Below are 23,490 nucleotides of genomic sequence, written 5' to 3' on the forward strand. Positions count from 1 at the left end.
GGCCTCCATCATTCTTAAATGGAAAAAGTTTGAAACCACTAAGACTCTTCCTAGAACTGGCCGCCCGGCCAAACTGAGCAATTGGGGGACAAGGCCTTGGTCAGGGAGGTGATCAAGAACCCGATGGTCACTCTGACAGAGCAACAGAGTTTCTCTGTGGAGATGGGAGAAACTTCCAGAAGGACAACCATCTCTGCAGCACTCCACCAATCAGGCCTTTATGGTAGAGTGGCCAGATGGAAGCCACTCCTCAGTAAAAGGCACATGACAGCCCGCTTGGAGTTTACCGAAAGGCACCTAAAGACTCTCAGACCATGAGAAACAAGATTCTCTGGTCTGATGAAATCAAGATTGAACTCTGGCCTGAATGCCAAGCGTCACGCCTGGAGGAAACCTACCACTATCACTACGGTGAAGCATGGTGGTGTGAGCATCATGCTGTGGGGATGTTTTTCAGCTGCAGGGACTGGGAGACTAGTCAGGATCGAGGGAAAGAACAGAGCAAAGTACAGAGAGATCCTTGATGAAAACCTGCTCCAGAGCGCTCAGGACCTTAGGGGGAATGTTCACCTTCCAACAAGACAGCAACCCTAAGCACAAAGCCAAGACAACACAGGAGTGGTTTTGGGACAAGTCTCTGAATGTCCTTGAGGGGCCAAACAAGAGCCCGGACCTGAACCTGGTCAAACAGCTCTGGAGAGACCTGAAAATAGCTGTGCAGCGATGTTCTTCATCCAACCTGACAGAGCTTGAGAGGATCTGCAGAGGAGAATGGGAGACACACCCCAAATACAGATGTGCCAAGTTTGTAGCGTCATACCCAAGAAGACTCAAGGCTGTAATTGCTGCCAAAGGTGCTTCAACAAAGTACTGAGTAAAGGTTCTGAATACTTACGTAAATGTGTTATTTTCATTTTTGTAAAAAACTGTTTTTGCTTTGTCATTATGTTGTATTGTGTGTAGCTTGAGGGAAAAAAGCAATTTAATCTATTTTAGAATAAGGCTGCAACGTAACAAAATGTGGGAAAAGTCAAAAGGTCTGAATACTTTCCGAATCCACTGTATATGGTATCATCAGATCATGATATTATGGTCTTTCATACTGAGGTTTGGTGATTATGGAGGCTGGAGGTGTTGGAATGATGTTTCAACAAAAACATTTCAAATCATTTGCAATGGATGTTAAAAAAACAGACTGTTGACTTACTGTGTGAGGTGTAGAAAAAAATTCCAGAGAATCTCATTTTCTTTGTGGGTGGACGTGGTGAGTTAAGACAATCAGAAATCAGACATTGCCAAATGGGCACTTTCCTACATTAACTTGTTTCTCACAAGTGTAGGAGGTTGTGAATTTTGCAAACAATGTTTCCATTCCGAGAATGAGAATGACAAATTACTGTAATTAATACATGCATTAACATAAATTAATGTAACAAAATGACTGGAGATTAACGGTACAGGCCTACTGGTGACATACCGTTGAAGTTGGAAGTTTACATACACTTAGGTTGGAGTCATTAAAACTTGTTTTTCAACCACTCCACAAATTTCTTGTTAACAAACTATAGTATTGGCAAGTCAGTTAGGACACCTACTTTGTGCATGACACAAGTCATTTTTCCAACAATTGGTTACAGACAGATTATTTCACTTATAATTCACTGTATCACAATTCCAGTGAGTCAGAAGTTTACATACACTAAGTTTACTGTGCCTTTAAACAGCTTGGAAAATTTCATAAAATGATGTCATGGCTTTAGACGCTTCTGATAGGCTAATTGACATAATTTGAGTCAATTGGAGGTGTACCTGTGGATGTATTTCAATGCCTACCTTCAAACTCAGTGCCTCTTTGCTTGACATCATGGGAAAATCAAAAGAAATCAGCCAAGACCTCAGAATTATTTTAGACCTCAACAAGTCTGGTTCATCCTTGGGAGCAATTTCCAAACACCTGAAGGTACCACGTTCATCTGTACAAACAGTACAAGTATAACACCATGGGACCACGCAGCCTTCATACCGCTCAGGAAGGAGATGCATTCTGTCTCGTACTTTGGTGCGAAAAGTGCAAATCAATCCCAGAACAACAGCAAAGGACCTTTGTGAAGATGCTGGAGAAAACAGGTACAAAGGTATCTATATCCACAGTAAAACGAGTCCTATATCGACATAACCTGAAAGGCCGCTCAGCAAGGAAGAAGCCACTGCTCCAAAACCACCATAAAAAAGCCAGACTACAGTTTGCAACTGCACATGGGGACAAAGATCGTACTATTTGGAGAAATGTCCTCTGGTCTGATGAAACAAAAATAGAACTGTTTGGCAATAATGACCATCGTTATGTTTGGAGGAAAAACGGGGAGGATTGCAAGCCGAAGAACACCATCCCAACCGTGAAGCACGGGGGTGGCAGCTTCAATGTTGTGGGGGTGCTTTGCTGCAGGAGGGACTGGTGCACTTCACAAAATAGATGGCATCATGAGGAGGTAAAATTATGTGGATATATTGAAGCAACATCTCAAAAAATCAGTCAGGAAGTTTAAGCTTGGTTTCAAATGGGTGTTCCAAATGGAGAATGACCCCAAGCATACTTCTAAAGTTGTGGCAAAATGGCTGAAGGACAACAAAGTCAAGGTATTGGAGTGGCCATCACAAAGCCCTGACCTCAATCCTATAGAAAATCTGTGGGCAGAACTGAAAAAGTGTGTGCGAGCAAGGAGGCCTACAAACCTGACTCAGTTTCACTAGCTCTGTCAGGAGGAATGGGCCAAAATTCACCCAGTTTTTTGTGGGAAGCTTGTGGAAGGCTACCCAAAACATTTGTCCTAAGTTAAACAATTTAAAGGCAATGCTACCAAATACTAATTGAGTGTATGTAAACTTCTGACCCACTGGGAATGTGATGAAAGAAATAAAGGCTGAAAGAAATAATTCTCTCTACTATTATTCTGACATTTCACATTCTTAAAATAAAGTGGTGATCCTAACTGACCTATGACAGGACATTTTTACAAAGATTAAATGTCAGGAATTGTGAAAAACAGAATTGAAATGTATTTGGCTGAGGTAAACTTCTGACTTCAACTGTATGAAATGGGTTTTTTTTTATTTTTTATTAACAATCATAGGGCAAACAATTCACATAATGAAACAATTAATGCGCAGTAATTGTTAGGAGACCACTGAGCGCATTCTGGAGAGAGACGTGTCTTCTCCACCTACCCCTCCCCTCCTTGTTGCAACATTTTATATTATACTCAAGACATATTATCTTCACACATATTTTAGATGCTTGTCACTGACAGACACATCTCAATCAGCTAGACATTTTGCCGTTCATGTTACCCAATTCCGTGATTCCCAAATAAGCATAGGCTTACACACTTGTGATTTGAAACTATCCATAGCATTTTTTTTAAAACAAGCTAATGATCCTGTGTTGCTAAGTCATGCTCTCTGGTGAAGTATTTTGAATATTTTTATTTAGACCGTAGTAATTATTTACTGAGTAAAAATATAAACGCAACATGCAGAGCATCCCAAACATGCTCAATGGGTGACATTTCTGTTGAGTATGCAGACCATGGAAGAACTGGGCCATTTTCAGTTTCCAGGAATTGTGTTCAAATCCTTGCGACATGGGGCCATGCATTATCATGCTGAAACATGAGGCGATGGCGGCAGATGAATGGCATGACAATGGGCCTCAGGATCTCATCACGGTACAGTACCTCTGTGCATCTACAATAAAATGCAATTGTATTCGTCGTCTGTAGCTTATGCCTGCCCACACCATAACCCCACCAGAGTGCCACCACTCTGTTCACAATGTTGACATCGGAAAACCAAAGCAAAGAAAATATTGTGTTGCCTGTAACACCACAGGTGTTTTCGTTTGGCTTCTTCTTGTTTTTTGTGTGTTTTTTTTAACCCATTTTCCTTCCCAATTTCGTAGTATCTAATTGGTAGTTAGTCTTTTCCCATCGCTGCAACTCCCGTATGGACTCGGGAGAGGCGAAGGTCGAGAGCCCTGCGTCTTCCTAAACATGACTCGTTTGGCTTCTTTATGGACCTTTTTCAAGGTCCTTCAATCAATTTGTGGGGTCATTTGCCAGTCTAATGATTTGATAGTAACCACTGTCATGTTGACGTCTGGTGAGATTGGAAGTAAATAACACAAGGCTGTTGTGTCAGCAGCAGAGCTATATTTACCTGCTCACGTTTGTGATCACTGTTTTATCCTTATGAGGTCAGGTGACGTCTTGCTGAGGTATCTGCTTAATTCTTCTTGTTTGGAGTGGTTAAAAAAACAAACATGAACAGATTCAATATCTCAGACTGTGTATGTTACATGTTGAAGGGTCTCTTATAAGTGGTAATACAGTAATGGTCATCATGCAGTACATACAATGCAACATTTGGGAGTAGGTATCCTACAACAAGGGAAAATTCAAACCAAGGCCATAAAAATATGTACAAACTAACTACATTTTTCCCAATCTCTTTATTTGATCAGGTGGGGAGAGCAAAGAACAGACATAATGTTTGCTTTAGAGAGAAGAAGTAGGTTGTAAGATGTCATGTCAAAGGAAAGTCGATTCTGTAACAAACCGTCCTACCAGTAACCACCATCATCACCAAGCTCTGACTCAAGGCAGACGTTTACTAAGGTGACACCTAGCTGCTTTTAAAAATGTCAAGGAAAGTTGGAGCTGTGTTTTGAACATAGGCAGACACCTCTTTCTGACTGTTGCTCCTTCAACGGGACCAACGGGATGCTAAAGGTGTAGGGGAAGAGGTGATTCACTTGCAGGTTTTCTTTCATCACATAGCAATGCATTGTGACTGGAGAGGGTTGACAGAGAGGTACAAAACAGATGCCTCTTTCCATTGCTCTTCAGATTGAGTAGCCATGGCACAAACATCTTCACGACAAGACATTTATGTTCTCTGACATTTGGTCAAATATTTATGGGTTCAAGCGATTCATTTGAAACATATTGCTTATCCGTAGCTCCTTGTTTCAGTCAAAAACAATATTTAAGTCACTTTAGGAATGTGAAAGATTACCAAAAACATCCTACCATTTAAAGTGCATAATTTTAAAGTTCTGCCTCTTCTTTAAAAGCCATTATAATTTACTCAATGGACACAAATCTGTATAGCCCTATTTAACAATCAAAGAAAACTACTGTTTTTTGAGGCACGGAACACATTCCAACAGTTTTACATTGATCATTGGCCTACTTTAAGCCTTAAGAAAACATCCAACTCTACAAAACAAGAAACCCACAATAAACCAAGACGTTGTTCTGTAGATTCAGCTCCACCAAGGTGTGATTGGTTGAGGTTTCATTCCCAGAAATGGAATTCTCCTGCCTCAAGAAGGAGGAGGGAGGCCTCCTGGGGCAATCCTCTGCTGAAATAATATTAGAGGGATCTGCAGGACAGATGGGGGATTGAAGATGTGATAAAAAAATATTCTTGTTGTGCTGGCCTGCCCTGGCCTGTTATTAATTCCAGATGCTTTTCACATGGCAATGCACAGTCTCTGAACACTGGAGAGACAATGGAGCCAGCTGCATCAATTCCAGATGACTGAGATGGAGCTGCTGCTGTTGTCTGTAACATACCCCTTTTGGGGTTTATGTTATAGGATGTTTGCCGGTCAAACTAGACTGAAAAAATACCCAAAGCACAGAAGTTAACATGTTAGCAAGGAGCTTCAATCAGCAGTGGTATATTCAGAGGTGGAAAACTACTCAATTGTCATACTTGAGTAAAAGTAAAGATACCTTCATAGAAAATGACTCAAGTAAAAGTGAGACACCCAGTAAAATACTACTTGAATAAACGTCTAAAAGTATCTGGTTTTAAATGTACTTAAGTACAGTGGTGGAAAAAGTATACTTGTCATACCTGAGTAAAACTAAAAATACATCAAATTCCTTAAATTAAGCAAACCAGACGACACGATTTCCTTATTATTAGTATTCTTTTTTGACAGCCAGAGGCACACTCCGCCAGTCAGACATCATTTACAGACTAAGTATTTGTGTTTAGTGAGTCTGCCAGATCAGAGGCAGTAGGGATGACCAGGGACGTTCTCTTGATAAGTCTGTGAATTGGACCATTTCCTGTACCGCTAAGCATTGAAATTGTAATGAGTACTTTTGGGTGTCAAGGAAAATGTATGGAGTAAAAAGTATACTATTTTCTTTATGAATGTAGTGAAGTAAAAGTTGTCAAAAATATAAATAGTAAATTACAGATACCCCAAAAACTACGTAAGTAGTATTTTAAAGTATTTTTTACTTACTGTAAGTACTTTCCACCACTGGGTAAATTAGCCCTCATGAAAAAGTACTACTGAATTATTACACAAAACCTATTCGTGCAGTAGTGACTATGTAGAGACTTGTAAGGATTGTGTAGATTATGCACTACTCAAGATAGACAAGTAGTGTTTTGTAGTGTTCAGCATGAAAACAGTAGTGATTACAGTAGTAATCAGATAGAGCTTTTTACTACATGATGCATGTAGTAAATATGTAGTCAAAATTCTACAGCTTTTCTACACAGGCTTTTCAATGGTAATCAGGTATAGGTTTTACTACTTGATGTTTAGGAAATAAGTCATTTCAACACTATTGCCAGATTACACAGGCTTTTTCGCAACCGCAGATGAAGGCAAAACAGGAAGTAGTTGGTTGTTGTTGGCTAGCTACTGTTCTTGACAATTCCGAATGTAATCATCTTCTATCCTTCATCATCCTGTCTTTCATAGCCTTTATGCTTGCACCATCTGTAAGTTTAACTTTGTTTGTGTTTTCTGAATAGTTTCATGTTGTTGTTTGCAGTTTATATTACTTTTTACCACATCAAAAAGATTGCTTGCCAAAACGGTGTTGTGTTTAGCCTAGTTGTTTGCTAGCCCCATTGGAATGTAGCTATGTAGCCTCTGTTTTCCTCATGCTAGCTAATAAGTATGCTTGTATGTAAATGTTTTTCTGTGTTGTCTTATATGACCTCTGATTGCAAATTATTGATAATGGCATATATTCTGTTGTCTCTGGTGCTTGTCTTTATTTTCTAAAATATTGCGTGGTGTAGAAACGTGGCTGCAACAAAAAAGAGAATCGTATTTAAAAACCGGACCCTTTTTTTCAATTTTCACCTTAAAATGACATACCCATATTTAGATATAGTAGTTCAGGCCCTGAAGCAAGGATATGCATATTCTTGATACCATCTGAAAGGAAACACTTTGAAGTTTGTGGAAATGTGAAGGGAATATAGGAGAATATAACACATTAGATCTGGTACCATCATCTTTGAAATGCAAGAGAAAGGCAATAATGTATTATTCCATCTCAGGTGCAATTTAGATTTTGGCCACTAGATGGCAGCAGTGTATATGCAACGTTTTAGACTGATCCAATGAACCATTGCATGTATGTTACATTTTTGGATCAAGACTGCCCAAATGTGCCTAATTTGTTTATTAATAACTTTTCAAGTTCAAAACTGTGCACTCTCTTCAAACAATAGCATGGTATTCGTTCACTGTAATAGCTACTGTAAATGGGACTGTGCAGTTAGATTAACAAGAATTTAAGCTTTCTGCCAGTATCCGATATGTCTATGTCCTGGGAAATTGACTTGTTACTTACAACCTCATGCTAATCGCATTAGCCTATGTTAGCTCTACCATCCCGTGGAAGGGACACCAATCCCGAAGAGGTTTAAGTAGCAGATACCCAAAAGCTCAGTAGTCATCAAGGAAGAATTATATATTCACTTGAATAGGAAATATGTAGTGTTGACCAGTAGTGAAACGTCTCAATGTATCACTCATTTACTACTTAAATTTCTAAATCACTACTGGTTTACTACACATCTCAATAGCAATCAAGTAGTAAACCAGTAGGTTTTGTGTAGATCTCAGGTAGTTGTAATGAGTAGTAATTCAGTAGTACTTTTCAATTTCTGGTGTTTAAGTTTGAGACATAGAATGCAGCCATTGAGAGAACTCACCCGATTTGTAGCCATCAAGGTGAAGACCTGTCTTCAGTTCGTGTCTGGAAGAAAAGAGAGAAAAGAGGGTGCATAAAAGCGTACATGCGGGGGGACATTAATCATTTAGGGAGATATCATGCTATGAATAAATGAATAAACTCACGTCTCTTCATTTGAAAAGACCCGCCTCAGATCTGAGAGCTTCTACGCACAGGTAGGGTGAAAGTTCACACTAAAACAATAAAGCCTATTTCATTCATCCTGAGTCTTTTGTGTGTGTCCCTTTATTGACCCATATTTATGAGGCCCTGCACGACTCCATTGAACTGGTAGGCTTGGGGAGGTAATGCATTTATAATAACCTTCCACAGAGCTGATGGATTGTTGTTCTGCCACTAAATCATTTAGTGGGAGCAGCATAGTGGTGAGTACTTGAAAGCTAAATGTGGAACGGCCATACATCTTCTCACTTCATGCATCTCTACTTCTGCCACATGTTCCATTTTCCCTCCCTCTCTCTTCCCCTCCTCCTCTTGCATTCCTTTCCACATCTTGAAATATCAGACAGCATTCAGTTCTGTAGGCTACTTGTTATTTTACTTTTATGTACCATGTAGACTGTAGACTAGAGCTACATCTGCTGTGAGGGTTGTTATTTCTTAGGGTCCACTCCATTGCTCTTCATGTAGGGCTCCTCATTGGTATCATCAACATTGTGCCTGAAATGGGAGATGAGGGACATTCATCAATCCAGTATTGTTGATGTTATTCTTGACTTGTCAGTAAGACTGATAAAACTATGGATCCTAATTTGATATAATCAGATAATGAATATGGGTCCATGCTTTTGAGCTTGATATGTTGCTGCAGCCACATGAAATTGTGTGCTGTTGCCGTGTGAGTGGTCATGCAGGGCCAGGGGGGCTGAGAGGATTGCACTTAGAGTCAATTAGCAGCCCTCTGCTCAAGAGCTCAGATGCATTTTTCTTTATTCATCCCTACATTAGACACAATTTTGTTAATATATAGTCCCTCTGTCCGGGACACTCAAATTAGTATGATATGTTGTGTTTTGTGTGGTTACATAAGAGAGAAGGTTATTTAAGGAGGGAGATATAACATGAACGTCTACCAACCCAAAGGTCGTGTGGACTAAATTTCATCATCTGTTGAAATAATTAACATTCAGTGCTATTGAGACATTTGCCATAATTTTCCATGATGGGCATGAGAACACTTTCAAACAGTACACAAATCCCATGAGAGAATTCCATGGCAGTATCAAAATACACTACCGTTAACAGTTCTGATGCACTGTGTGACATAACACTGTGATGCAAGAGGAAAGTACAAAGCAACCAAAAACTATTCAAAAACTAATAATATCGAACCAACCAAGGTACATTTCACAAAATCTGTCAACCTTACCTGTACATGTGACCAGATACATGTCGCTCTGTGTACTTTCATCTTGATTTTCCCTCAAGAAGTGAACGTGACCAGAGCAATAGGCAGAAGATGAGAGAGTAAAAACAAGAGTACTTACGGTTCGACTCGGTTTGAGAACTTTCTGTATAGGATGACAGCAATAGTGGTGAGGACCATCGTAGTGGTGCACATGGTCCTATCACATGTATCCCGTCTTGGGACTGCAGCTGGGTTAGAACATTGGGACCATTCCTCACAATGAGGGAGAGTAGAATGATTCCTGTGGCTCTCAAGCTAGTGGCAAGATTAGCCTGTTGGATTAGCTCAGATCAGGGGAAGGCCCTGTTGCAGGGGCAGGAGGTAAACGGAAAGTAGTGTTTGTGGTCTGAGCTCAACCTTTCAATCCTCCATCGCCACTAGTGTAGCTTTACAGGGGCACTATGTGCTGTGGCCATTCATGTGGTGTGGGTTGAACTAGCACTGCATCGCTGTCATGGACCCTGATTTTGCTGTAGTAGCATACTCTCATGCTTAAAGTCATAATGAGTGTTTTGTTTTTATTGCGTAATGTCTCAGGGCTTTGATAGAGTAGAGCGTGTAGCCTAAATTAAACAAATGCATGCACTTGTAGGCTACTAGAATTCTTGAGTTTACTTGAACTTGATCTTGTGTAAAATCATTTATGTAATGAAAACCTAGATTAAGCCTTCATCTTGGGGACAAAGCATAGCTGTCTTAATGTTTGTGTGTTCATGTTCATGTCATTGTTTTCAGTGTCAGATTCGGCATATATGTAAATAACATATCAATAGTAGTTCTATTGCATCTTCATAGAAGTCATGGAGTAATCCAGACACATTATACTAATGTATTGTTACTGCACCTTCTATTGTGTAATGATATCTATATACAGTAGGTTGGTATGGGGGAGCACATACGGTACACAAGTCTTTATTGATGCTGGCGAGAAAAGGCCACATGTGCACTTGTGTTCCCACAACAATCAATGATGTGCAGGGAGAGGTGGTTGGATTCAGAACTGAGCAACACTCTCTCTGAGTGTCTAGTGACATGGGAGGTATAAATACCTTTAGGCCTCCTGCTAATCCACCTACCACTAGGACTTCTGACTCACAGGGAGTAGGCCACAGCAGGAGGAAAGAGAGTGCTAATACTTCACAGTGAAAAACAAGGGATTAAGAATAATATGCATGTCATGATTTCCATTATAGATCATAATTGTTTTGGTTTATTATGTTATTATGCAGATACAGGCATTGATAAAAATAAAAAACATTTACATTGCTTAAATGTGGACACCACACCTCACAAGTTATTATTTCTCATTTTGTGACAGTAAAGTGGATCTGATTCTGAAGGGTGACTGATTCTGAAATACAATATACTGCCCAGGAAACACCAGCAAAGCATCACATGAAATTAACAAAGATCTTGATGTCAGTGTCAGAAATAAAGAAAGGCACAAAGCAGGTTAACAACTGTGTGAGTAGCAGAAGACATTCTCTCCCCTGTATATCTGTTTTTGGTGTAAAGATAAAAATGTGTATGAGAGTGTACGTTTAGACTGTCTCTATGACATAATACAGTTCTTATGTCTGCCAATCCTCAATCTTCAACATAATCCCATAGCAATGTAACTGAAGAGACATCCAATATTATATCAGTCTGTGTAGGGCTTATGCTCTACCTCAAACATAAATGCATACACACATCTGGCTATTCACACACATTCCAACCAAAGTCAGCACAAACCGCCACCCCATCATTCATAAGAGAGTCCATCAGAAGAACACACCCCACAGTGGGGGCATGGGAAAGATACAGGGAGGGAGCCATGATGATACATAGGAAGATTCTATGACCTCTGGAAAGATACATTTCTTCCCTTGAATGGTCAGACGTAGATCGTCCTGCTCCTAAGCCAAGGCCCAGTAGGAGTCAGTCTCCGGGAGTCCACAGTAGTCACTGACGGTTACTTTGACACAGACAGACAGATGGTTCACAGAGCAGAGCTGGAGGCCCAGCCCACCTCCTCATACACGCCTTTCACGTGCCAGTAGACGGCATCTAGCAGTTTGGTCCACGCCCCTGCCACCTCTGGAGTGATGTAATCAGGAAAGGCTTCAACCAGCACCTTCAGAATCACCCCACACAGGATCTGAGAAAGAGAGAGAGGGAAATGGAATGAGTGATACATTTGCTTTGGTTTGCCTGTGGATAATGGTTATGTGAAAACATGTTGCCTGGTTCTTCCTCACCTTGAAGTAGACAGGCTCCACCTTGTGTCTGAGTGCATGGGCCTTGCCCAGCAGCTTCAGAACAGACACCATCTTGTCCCCGTCATGGAGGTTCTCCACCAGGGTGTTGATGGCGTTCATCACCCTGCGGGAGTGCTTCCTGAGCTGGGCACTCCTCTCCAGTTCCTCAGGGTCCTCCACCTGTTGGAACTGTTTAAAGTACTGCTTGGAGGAGGGGAATTTCACAAAGAGCCTGTAGAAGAAAGGAGGTGCATTACTTGGACCAGTGAGATATTATAAGTAAACATAGTTGGAGCGTGTTGACACAGCTGCAGGGCATGTTTTCCCTTTTAATGTTTAACCACTGTCCAGGTTCTGTACAGGTTATGCTTCATTTACTCAACCATGGCCTGAGCACAAGCATGTGCTATACAAACACATGATAACAGTGTTGATAAAAACATGCATTTCTTCTAGCTGATAAGGCAGAAGAAATGTCAGTTAACAAAAAAACTGAGTGAAGAAAAAAAAACAAGCACAATTATATAATGTACCACAGTATCACACTATCACCCCCAGCCTGTGGTATACAGTATCACCCCCAGCCTGTGATATACAGTATCACCCCCAGCCTGTGATATACAGTATCACCCCCAGCCTGTGATATACAGTATCACCCCCAGCCTGTGATATACAGTATCACCCCCAGCCTGTGGTATACACTATCACCCCCAGCCTGTGGTATACACTATCACCCCCAGCCTGTGGTATACACTATCACCCCCAGCCTGTGATATACAGTATCACCCCCAGCCTGTGATATACAGTATCACCCCCAGCCTGTGGTATACAGTATCACCCCCAGCCTGTGGTATACACTATCACCCCCAGCCTGTGGTATACAGTATCACCCCCAGCCTGTGGTATACACTATCACCCCCAGCCTGTGATATACAGTATCACCCCCAGCCTGTGATATACAGTATCACCCCCAGCCTGTGGTATACAGTATCACCCCCAGCCTGTGGTATACACTATCACCCCCAGCCTGTGATATACAGTATCACCCCCAGCCTGTGGTATACAGTATCACCCCCAGCCTGTGGTATACACTATCACCCCCAGCCTGTGGTATACACTATCACCCCCAGCCTGTGATATACAGTATCACCCCCAGCCTGTGGTATACAGTATCACCCCCAGCCTGTGGTATACAGTATCACCCCCAGCCTGTGATATACAGTATCACCCCCAGCCTGTGATATACAGTATCACCCCCAGCCTGTGATATACAGTATCACCCCCAGCCTGTGATATACAGTATCACCCCCAGCCTGTGGTATACACTATCACCCCCAGCCTGTGGTATACACTATCACCCCCAGCCTGTGGTATACACTATCACCCCCAGCCTGTGGTATACACTATCACCCCCAGCCTGTGATATACAGTATCACCCCCAGCCTGTGATATACAGTATCACCCCCAGCCTGTGGTATATAGTATCACCCCCAGCCTGTGGTATACACTATCACCCCCAGCCTGTGGTATACAGTATCACCCCCAGCCTGTGGTATACAGTATCACCCCCAGCCTGTGGTATACACTATCACCCCCAGCCTGTGATATACAGTATCACCCCCAGCCTGTGATATACAGTATCACCCCCAGCCTGTGGTATACAGTATCACCCCCAGCCTGTGGTATACACTATCACCCCCAGCCTGTGATATACAGTATCACCCCCAGCCTGTGATATACAGTATCACCCCCAGCCTGTGGTATACAGTATCACCCCCAGTCTGTGGTATACACTATCACCCCCAGCCTGTGGTATACACTATCACCCCCAGCCTGTGGTATACAGTATCACCCCCAGCCTGTGGTATACAGTATCACCCCCAGCCTGTGGTATACAGTATCACCCCCAGCCTGTGGTATACAGTATCACCCCCAGCCTGTGGTATACAGTTTCACCCCCAGCCTGTGGTATACAGTATCACCCCCAGCCTGTGGTATACAGTATCACACCCAGCCTGTGATATACAGTATCACACCCAGCCTTTGATATACAGTATCACCCCCAGCCTGTGATATACAGTATCACCCCCAGCCTGTGGTATACAGTATCACCCCCAGCCTGTGGTATACAGTATCACCCCCAGCCTGTGATATACACTATCACCCCCAGCTTGTGATATACAGCATCACACCCAGCCTTTGATATACAGTATCACACCCAGCCTGTGATATACAGTATCACCCCCAGCCTGTGATATACAGTATCACCCCCAGCCTGTGATATACAGTATCACCCCCAGCCTGTGGTATACAGTATCACCCCCAGCCTGTGGTATACACTATCACCCCCAGCCTGTGATATACAGTATCACACCCAGCCTGTGGTATACAGTATCACCCCCAGCCTGTGGTATACAGTATCACCCCCAGCCTGTGATATACAGTATCACACCCAGCCTGTGGTATACAGCATCACCCCCAGCCTGTGATATACAGTATCACACCCAGCCTGTGGTATACACTATCACCCCCAGCCTGTGATATACAGTATCACCCCCAGCCTGTGATATACAGTATCACCCCCAGCCTGTGGTATACAGTATCACCCCCAGCCTGTGGTATACACTATCACCCCCAGCCTGTGATATACAGTATCACACCCAGCCTGTGGTATACAGTATCACCCCCAGCCTGTGGTATACAGTATCACCCCCAGCCTGTGATATACAGTATCACACCCAGCCTGTGGTATACAGCATCACCCCCAGCCTGTGATATACAGTATCACACCCAGCCTGTGGTATACACTATCACCCCCAGCCTGTGGTATACAGTATCACCCCCAGCCTGTGGTATACAGTATCACCCCCAGCCTGTGGTATACAGTATCACACCCAGCCTGTGGTATACAGTATCGCCGCCAGCCTGTGATATACAGTATCACCCCCAGCCTGTGGTATACAGTATCACCCCCAGCCTGTGGTATACAGTATCACACCCAGCCTGTGATACAGTTTCACCCCCAGCCTGTGGTATACAGTATCACCCCCAGCCTGTGGTATACAGTATCACCCCCAGCCTGTGATATACAGTATCACCCCCAGCCTGTGATATACAGTTTCACACCCAGCCTGTGATATACAGTATCACCCCCAGCCTGTGGTATACACTATCACCCCCAGCTTGTGATATACAGTATCACACCCAGCCTGTGATATACAGTATCACCCCCAGCCTGTGGTATACAGTATCACACCCAGCCTGTGGTATACACTATCACCCCCAGCCTGTGATATACAGTATCACACCCAGCCTGTGGTATACAGTATCACCCCCAGCCTGTGGTATACAGTATCACCCCCAGCCTGTGATATACAGTATCACACCCAGCCTGTGGTATACACTATCACCCCCAGCCTGTGATATACAGTATCACACCCAGCCTGTGGTATACAGTATCACCCCCAGCCTGTGGTATACAGTATCACCCCCAGCCTGTGGTATACAGTATCACCCCCAGCCTGTGATATACAGTATCACCCCCAGCCTGTGATATACAGTATCACCCCCAGCCTGTGATATACAGTATCACACCCAGCCTGTGATATACAGTATCACCCCCAGCCTTTGGTATAGACTATCACCCCCAGCCTGTGATATACAGTATCACCCCCAGCCTGTGATATACAGTATCACCCCCAGCCTGTGGTATACAGTATCACACCCAGCTTGTGGTATACACTATCACCCCCAGCCTGTGATATACAGTATCACCCCCAGCCTGTGGTATACAGTATCACCCCCAGCCTGTGGTATACAGTATCACCCCCAGCCTGTGATATACAGTATCACCCCCAGCCTGTGATATACAGTATCACCCCCAGCCTGTGATATACAGTATCACCCCCAGCCTGTGGTATACAGTATCACCCCCAGCCTGTGGTATACACTATCACCCCCAGCCTGTGATATACAGTATCACACCCAGCCTGTGGTATACAGTATCACACCCAGCCTGTGGTATACAGTATCACCCCCAGCCTGTGGTATACACTATCACCCCCAGCCTGTGGTATACACTATCACCCCCAGCCTGTGGTATACAGTATCACACCCAGCCTGTGGTATACAGTATCACCGCCAGCCTGTGATATACAGTATCACCCCCAGCCTGTGGTATACAGTATCACCCCCAGCCTGTGGTATACACTATCACCCCCAGCTTGTGATATACAGTATCACACCCAGCCTTTGATATACAGTATCACCCCCAGCCTGTGGTATACACTATCACACCCAGCCTGTGGTATACACTATCACCCCCAGCCTGTGATATACAGTATCACACCCAGCCTGTGATATACAGTTTCACACCCAGCCTGTCATCATGCTACAGGTCTGTGTACATCCTGGCGTTTCAGTGACTACTGCTATGTTCTCCTGAGTCTAGGAGACCTGTTCGTCCAGGTGATTGATTTATTTGGAAAAATATGCACTGGGTACAACCCAGGCGATAACAGGGTATAGCGATTCCACTTGTTTCCAATGTTGTCCCTGATGTCTGGTCTCAGTGGCTGACAGTGACAAGCTGCACAGCTCTCCCCTAAAACTCACAAATCTGGTGTTTCATCATCTCCATGTCTGGCCATAGGATTAGCAGACCAACAGTGAAGTGCGCTAATGAAATTGAGATGGTTAGTTGGTTGCTTGTGTAATTACACACTGAAATAAACGGTCAGAATGGCTGTGTGTACTCAGGCAGCAGTGACTTCATCTGCTGCTTCCCTCTCACTGTGTTACTGTCGGGGTTGGAGACAATTAGCTCTACATCATAGGGATATACCATATGGTTGGTTTGGATGGATGCACCTACACCCACACTCATGTTCAACATTGTTGTGCTACAGTATTTGTGTATTCCTGTCAGCTCTTGTAAACACCCAAACAAGGTATTAGGATAAGACATATTCCTTACGTACCACATATCTAATTCTCTACCATATACAATCAGAATAACTCCAATGATGATATAGGTTTTCTTTGTGGAATAAACTGGTTTGAACACATTATGAAAGAGAATAGTATTGAGCATTAAACCACAGCCTACCGTGACCAGGACAGATACAATACAGCTGTCTGTGTGTATCTGTTCCAGATGTCCCATACCTCTAGCCTTTTGAAACCCACAACAGAAAATGGAAGCTTCACCTGTGACATCAAGTGTTGGGAGGAAGCAGACAAGGAAGACAGAGGAGGGGGTGTCTCATTTTCTTCTGCATAAAGTGGAGGGTCTATGCAATGACTTTCAATTGTAAAGCCAGATCCTCTGTTTCACTCATAAATAGTGAAGACAGTGGTGTTTAATCTCTCCCTTGATCTATGGTGGCTGCATATAAATAGCCTCATTAGTGTTTTATAATCATCAGCCTGTTAATCCTACTCTGAGATAGGGCTCATTTCTGAGATACTTGCATGGCCGTTCTAAATGTGACATACTTTCCCTAGGTGGAAATTGTATAGGTATTTGATAAATGCAAATACAACTACATATGGATACCCTGGATTGTGTTACAATGAGATGTATCATCATGATATAACATTTTCAGAGAGCTATGGGTATTTCACATTGGGTATTTTAGTTATGTAGAAAGCTAAATTAACCATGCATAACTTTTAGTATTAAACTGACAGAGAGCAGTTGAGGTTTGAGGTTTAACATTATACTTGAACATGCCTTCAAATCTCCAAAGATGCCGAAGATTCAAAGACCCCTTGACAGCTAAAGTTTGCTCCTTGTAAGGGTTCCATGTCACCATGTAATACTACAGGCATTTGGAATGCCCCAGAGCAATTTGAGGCTTAAGATATTTAAGTACCGGTATTCAAGTATTGCATCAAATGAAAGCATTGCAATTTATGACCAAGATGATGTCCTTTTAACTAGTCGTGGCCAAAGGTTGTGAGAATGACACAAATATTAATTTTCACAAAGTTTGCTGCTTCACTGTCTTTAGATACTTTTGTCAGATGTTACTATGGAATACTGCCTATATAATTACAAGCATTGCATAAGTGTCAAAGGCTTTTATTGACAATTACACGAAGTTGATGCAAAGAGTCTGTCACGTTGTTCGTAATAATGATCGGACCAAGGCGCATCGTACTTTGAGTTCCACATACTTTTAATGAATGAAGTGAAACTTAAGCAAAAACAAAAAAAGAATAAACGAACCGTGACGACAATGCAGTGTGAACAGGCAACTAAACATAAACAATATCCCATAACCCACAGGTGGAAAAAATTATACTTAAGTATGATCCCCAATTAGAGACAACGATAACCAGCTGCCTCTAATTGGGAATCATACAAATTACCAACATTGTCACGCCCTGACCTTAAAGAACCGTTTTATTTCTCTATTTGGTTAGGTCAGGGTGTGATTTGGGTGGGCATTCTATGTTTTCAATTTCTTTGTTTTTGGCCGAGGGTGGTTCCCACGTTGTCTCTGATTGAGAATCATACTTAGGCAGCCTTTTTCCCACCTAATGTTGTGGGTAATTATTTATTTTCTGTGTGTGCTTGTGTGCGCCACGGTTGCGTCAGGTACGGTTTCTGTTGACCTGTTTTTTTTGTGAAGGTTTCACTTTATTAAAATCGTGGAATGAAATGCCCCCTGAACCTTGGCTCATCTATGACAGGGAGTTTGAAGACAGTGAACGTGACAAACATAGAAAATGAACCTAGAACCCCACATAGAAAATATAAACTAGAACAACTCCCCAGTCACGCCCTGACCTACTCTACCATAGAAAATAAAAGCTTTCTATGGTCAGGACGTGACAGAGTCAATATTTGCAGTGTTGACCCTTCTTTTTCAAGACCTCTGCAATACGCCCTGGCATGCTGTCAATTAACTTCTGGGCCACACTGATGGCAGCCCATTCTTGCATAATCAATGCTTGGAGTTTGTCAGAATTTGTGGGTTTTTGTTTGTCAGGATTAAGGTCTGGGGAGTTTCCTGGCCATGGACCCAAAATATCGATGTTTTGTTCCCCGAGCCACTTAGTTATTACTTTTGCCTTATGGCAAGGTGCTCAATCATGCTAGAAAAGGCATTGTTCGTCACCAAACTGTTCCTGGATGGTTGGGAGAAGTTGCTCTCGGAGGATGTGTTGGTACCATTCTTTATTCATGGCTGTGTTCTTAGGCAAAATTGTGAGTGAGCCCACTCCCTTGGCTGAGAAGCAACCCCACACATGGTCTCAGGATGCTTTCCCGTTGGCATGACACAGGACTGATGGTAGCGCTCACCTTTTCTTCTCCAGATAAGCTTTTTTTCCGGATGCCCCAAACATTCGGAAAGAGGTGTAACGATTTTCGTCCTCCTCTGAGGAGGAGTAGGAAGGATCGGACCAATACGCAGCATGGTAAGTGTCCACGTTAAATTTATTCAATAACTGAATACTGAAACAAGAACAACCGAAACAGTCCTGTCTGGTAGAGACAGAAAACAATCCCCCACAACCAAAATGAGGAAAACAGGCTACCTAAGTATGATTCTCAATCAGAGACAACGATCGACAGCTGCCTCTGATTGAGAACCATACCAGGCCAAACACAGAAACACAATATAGAAAAAATAACATAGACTACCCACCCCAACTCACGCCCTGACCAAACTAACACAAAGACATAATAAAGGAACTAAGGTCAGAACGTGACAAGGGGATTCACCAGAGAAAATGACTTTACCCAACTTTACCTCAGCAGTCCAATCCCTGTACCTTTTGCAGAATATCAGTCTGTCTCTGATGTTTTTCCTGGAGAGAAGTGGCTTCTTTGCCGCCCTTCTTGACATCAGGCTATCCTCCAAAAGTCTTCTCCTCACCGTGCGTGCAGATGCACTCACACCTGCCTGCTGCCATTCCTTAGCAAGCTCTGTACTGGTGGTGTCCCGATCCCGCAGCTGAATGAACTTTATGAAACAGTCCTGGAGCTTGCTGGACTTTCTTGGGCGCCCTGAAGCCTTCTTCACAACAATTGAACCGCTCTCCTTGAACTTCTTGATGATCCGATAAATGGTTGATTTAGGTGCAATCTTACTAGCAGCAATATCCTTGCCTGTGAAGCCCTTTTTGTGCAAATCAATGATGACGGCGCGTGTTTCCTTGCAGGTAACCATGTTTGACAGAGGAAGAACAATGATTCCAAGCACCACCCTCCTTTTGAAGCTTCCAGTCTGTTATTCGAACTCAATCAGCATGACAGAGTGATCTCCAGCCTTGTCCTTGTCAACACTCACACCTGTGTTAATTAACGAGAGAATCACTGACATGATGTCGGCTGGTCCTTTTGTGGCAGGGCTGAAATGCAGTGGAAATGTTTTCTGGGGATTCAGTTAATTTGCATGGCAAAGAGGGACTTTGCAATTAATTGCAATTCATCTGATGACTCTTCATACCATTCTGGAGTATATGCAAAATACCATCATACAAACTGAGGCAGCAGACTTTGTGAAAATGAATATTTGTGTAATTCTCAAAACTTTTGGCCACGACTGTATTTAACTAACTACTTAGCAGTTTTATGGCTTGGGGTGGAAGCTGTTCAGGGTCCTGCTGGTTCTAGAATTGGTGCATTGGTACCGCTTGTCGTGCAGTAGCTGAGAGAACAGTCTATGACTTCGGTGGCTGGAGTCTTAGACAATTTTTATGGCCTTCCTTTAACACAGCCTAGTATAAAGGTACTGGATGGCAGGGAGCTCGGCACCAGTGATTTACTTGGCTGTCCGCACTACCCTCTGTAGTGCCTTGCAGTCGGATACCAAGTAGTTGCCATACCAAGTGGTGTGCAGCCAGTCAAGATGCTGTCAATGGTGTGACGTCTGCAAACTTAATGACGGAGTCGCGCAGAGCCACGCAGTCATGGTTGAACAGGGAGTACAGGAGGTGACTAAGTACGCAACCCTGAGGGTCCCTGTGATGAGAGTCAGTGTGGCAGATGTGTTGTTGCCTACCCTCACCACCTGGGGATGTCCCGGCAGGAAGTCAAGGATCCAGTTGCAGAGGTAGGTGTTCAGTCCCAGGGTCCTTAGCTTAGTGATGAGCTTGGAAGGCACTATGGTATTGAACGCTGAGCTATAGTAAATGAACAGCATTCTAACGTAGGTGTTCCTTTTGTCCAAGTGGGAAAGGGCAATAGAGGTTGCGTCATCTGTGGATCTGTTGGGGAGGTATGCGAATTTGAGTCTGTCCAGGGTGTCTGGGATGATGGTTGGGATGTGAGCCATGACCAGCCTTTCAATTGCATTTCATGGCTACAGATGTGAATGCTTGTCATTTACACAGGTTACCTTGGCATTCTTGTGCACAGGGACTTTGGTGGTCTGCTAGAAACATGTAGGTATCTACATGTGAGGGTTCAGTGAGTCAGGTCAGAAATCCCTGGTCTGCAGATATGTGAAACATGATCTGCCCTCAGAGAGGGAGCACCCGCAGAGCCAAATATGTCAGATTGGAATAAACAGCAAGATGGATTGAGCTGCACGCTTTCCCCTCTGATTCTGCCAACTGATAGGAAGGGAGCCAATTTCAGATGCAATAGCTCAGATATGAGTGATGGCGCTCTTTCTAACAGACTGAGAGCATGCAAGTCAAGTCAATCGTCATGTTATAATCTTCACACGTTGTTAAAATAACTTTCAGTTCCCTTCATTTATAGTGGGGATCATGCAAGGGTCATGGAGAGATTGCAATCTAGGTTGCAAGAACATGGTTATTTATTAAACTCAACTATTGCAACACGATTTGGTAAAACAACCATTGAGCAAGATAAGGAGCCATGTGCAATTGCCATGTTGGCAATGTAATAATTAAGGAGAAACAAACTTTAGCCTGGTTCTAAAATCAGCCTTGGTTGAGGCCCTGAACATCCCTATGATAACAAGATGCTGCTGAGAGTTTTGCTCCCTGTGGTGGCAGAAGCTGTTGCCACTGGTCAGGGGACGTGGGGCGACGCACAATTGGCCTAGCGTCGTCCGGGTTAGGGAGGGTTTGGCCGGTAGGGAAATCCTTGTTTCATCGCGCACCAGCGACTCCTGTGGCGGGCCGGGCGCAGTGCGCGCTAACCAAGGTTGCCAGGTGCACGGTGTTTCTTCCGACACATTGGTGCGGCTGGCTTCCGGGTTGGATGGCGCTGTGTTAAGAAGCAGTGCGGCTTGGTTGGGTTGTGCATCGCATGACTTTCAACCTTCGTCTCTCCCGAGCCGTACGGGAGTTGTAGCGATGAGACAAGATAGTAGCTACTAAACAATTGGATACCACGAAATTGGGGAGAAAAAGGGGTAAAATTCAAAAAACAAAAACAAAAAAATGAACAATATGTGTGTGCTGTGTTGAACCAGTCAGCATTCAGTAAGTTACAGCTCTTCTGTCATCAGCCCTCCACAACTCCCCAAATGGAAATGGGTGCACCTAGGCAAGTTTTTCAGTGTCTTTAGACTGACAATTTCAAGATGTTATAGGCAAGAAACAAGGGAAAGAGAGTATAGGTAAAGTTTACCTGATGAGAATGGCCACCCCGACATCATCACAGTTCTGGTAGACTTTGGCCCAGGTGTCCTTGATCATCTTTCTCTCTGAGTCACAGAGTGGATCTAGGCGTTCCAGGCGATCTGCATTTACCTCTCCCTGCTGCCACTCCATCCAGGAGTCCTATAGTGCTGCAGGAGTGGTGTGTTGAAGACAGGTGATAAGAGTCCCCAAGAACACAACCCAGTTCCCTTTGTTTACACAGTCTCTCTCGTTCAAACAATCCCCTTTTTGTTACCCTTCTCTTGCTGAGAGACCCTCTCAACCGTTTCTGAGTGAGTGAATGAGGAACACATTAAAAAGCGAGAGGAAGAGAGCGCACACAGAGTGAGGAGGAGCCACACACCTCCCCCTCTCTCTCTTTCTCTCTCTTCTTTTGAGATTGTGCTTTGACATTGGTGTAGAAGTTACCTTATTATATCACAATATCCTTCTTTCTGTCCTTGTGGTTTGGTAATAATAGATACAGTAACAACAGAGGGGGTTGTGGTCCTAATCAACAAGAGACTTGTGGATTGGATGTGTAAGCAGAAAGTAGGTGACATGGGAGTCAAAAAAATCACTATCATATAAGGGTTACAAGCTTGAGCTGATACATGTTCAACATCTTGCTTTGTGAGGTCCAATTCCTGTAAAAGTTATTCTAAACGTCTCCATCAAGGAAATCTATGTGAAACATGAAAGATGTCCATAGAAAGTACAGTTTTTCACTTGTACTTTTGAATATGAGAGGGATCGATGTTTTGCAAGATATAAACTATAAAGTAGTGTGAACTTGAACACATACCCAATGATTAAGGGCAGGTTTGCTGGGTGTGGACATTGTGTTGACAATGAAAGATATATGGGAATAGGTTAGTCAAGCGGTGAGCAGTGCAAGCTGGAACATGTGCCACTGTGACTCTGTAATTGATATTGTGAATTTGATACACTGGACTGCTTTCCACATGATGCTAATGATCTTCCAGGGTCTTCGGTAGGTCGTTAGCTTACACTCACAAGACACGGCTTGCAAAGTGTTTCACATAAAAAATATCTTTGTTACCGCACTGATCTTTCTCCTTATGGCCTGGCATATTAGTGTGTAGCCCAAACTGTTTGGACGCTACAGACAGAAGTTGGCAGATCACCCAAATGCTTGAGAACCTCATCGTGTTCATGAGTATAACAG

General features: G+C 43.3%; 1 protein-coding gene and 1 long non-coding RNA gene across 2 annotated transcripts; both read right to left on the reverse strand.

Annotated features, from left to right (window-relative positions):
- Positions 1 to 3,103: 3,103 nt before the first annotated feature.
- LOC116375910 (uncharacterized) lies at positions 3,104 to 8,735 on the reverse strand. Its single transcript, XR_004211326.1, has 3 exons — positions 8,186 to 8,735; positions 8,041 to 8,084; positions 3,104 to 5,681 (listed from the first exon to the last, which is right to left on the reverse strand). It is a non-coding gene; the product is annotated as an uncharacterized LOC116375910 (long non-coding RNA).
- Positions 8,736 to 10,667: 1,932 nt separating this feature from the next.
- Positions 10,668 to 22,622, reverse strand: LOC109897381 (cytoglobin-1-like). The gene is made up of 3 exons (XM_031834610.1): positions 22,291 to 22,622; positions 11,730 to 11,961; positions 10,668 to 11,629 (listed from the first exon to the last, which is right to left on the reverse strand). The coding sequence occupies exons 1-3, from the start codon at positions 22,431 to 22,433 to the stop codon at positions 11,471 to 11,473; spliced, it is 534 nt and encodes a 177-aa protein (XP_031690470.1). The 5' UTR covers positions 22,434 to 22,622; the 3' UTR covers positions 10,668 to 11,470.
- Between the last annotated feature and the right edge of the window lie 868 nt (positions 22,623 to 23,490).

The sequence above is a fragment of the Oncorhynchus kisutch genome, linkage group LG10 (genome assembly GCF_002021735.2).
Source record: "Oncorhynchus kisutch isolate 150728-3 linkage group LG10, Okis_V2, whole genome shotgun sequence".
Classification (NCBI taxonomy): domain Eukaryota; kingdom Metazoa; phylum Chordata; class Actinopteri; order Salmoniformes; family Salmonidae; genus Oncorhynchus; species Oncorhynchus kisutch.

What these genes read in the sequence shown, in the direction of transcription:
- LOC109897381 (XM_031834610.1), bottom strand. Translation starts at nt 22,433, where the DNA reads ATGGAGTGGCAGCAGGGAGAGGTAAATGCAGATCGCCTGGAACGCCTA. An exon ending in GGGGTGGCCATTCTCATCAG is followed by an intron (nt 11,962 to 22,290) that starts GTAAACTTTACC and finishes TTTCTTCTACAG; the next exon opens with GCTCTTTGTGAAATTCCCCT. An exon ending in TGGAGCCTGTCTACTTCAAG is followed by an intron (nt 11,630 to 11,729) that starts GTGAGGAAGAAC and finishes TCTCTTTCTCAG; the next exon opens with ATCCTGTGTGGGGTGATTCT.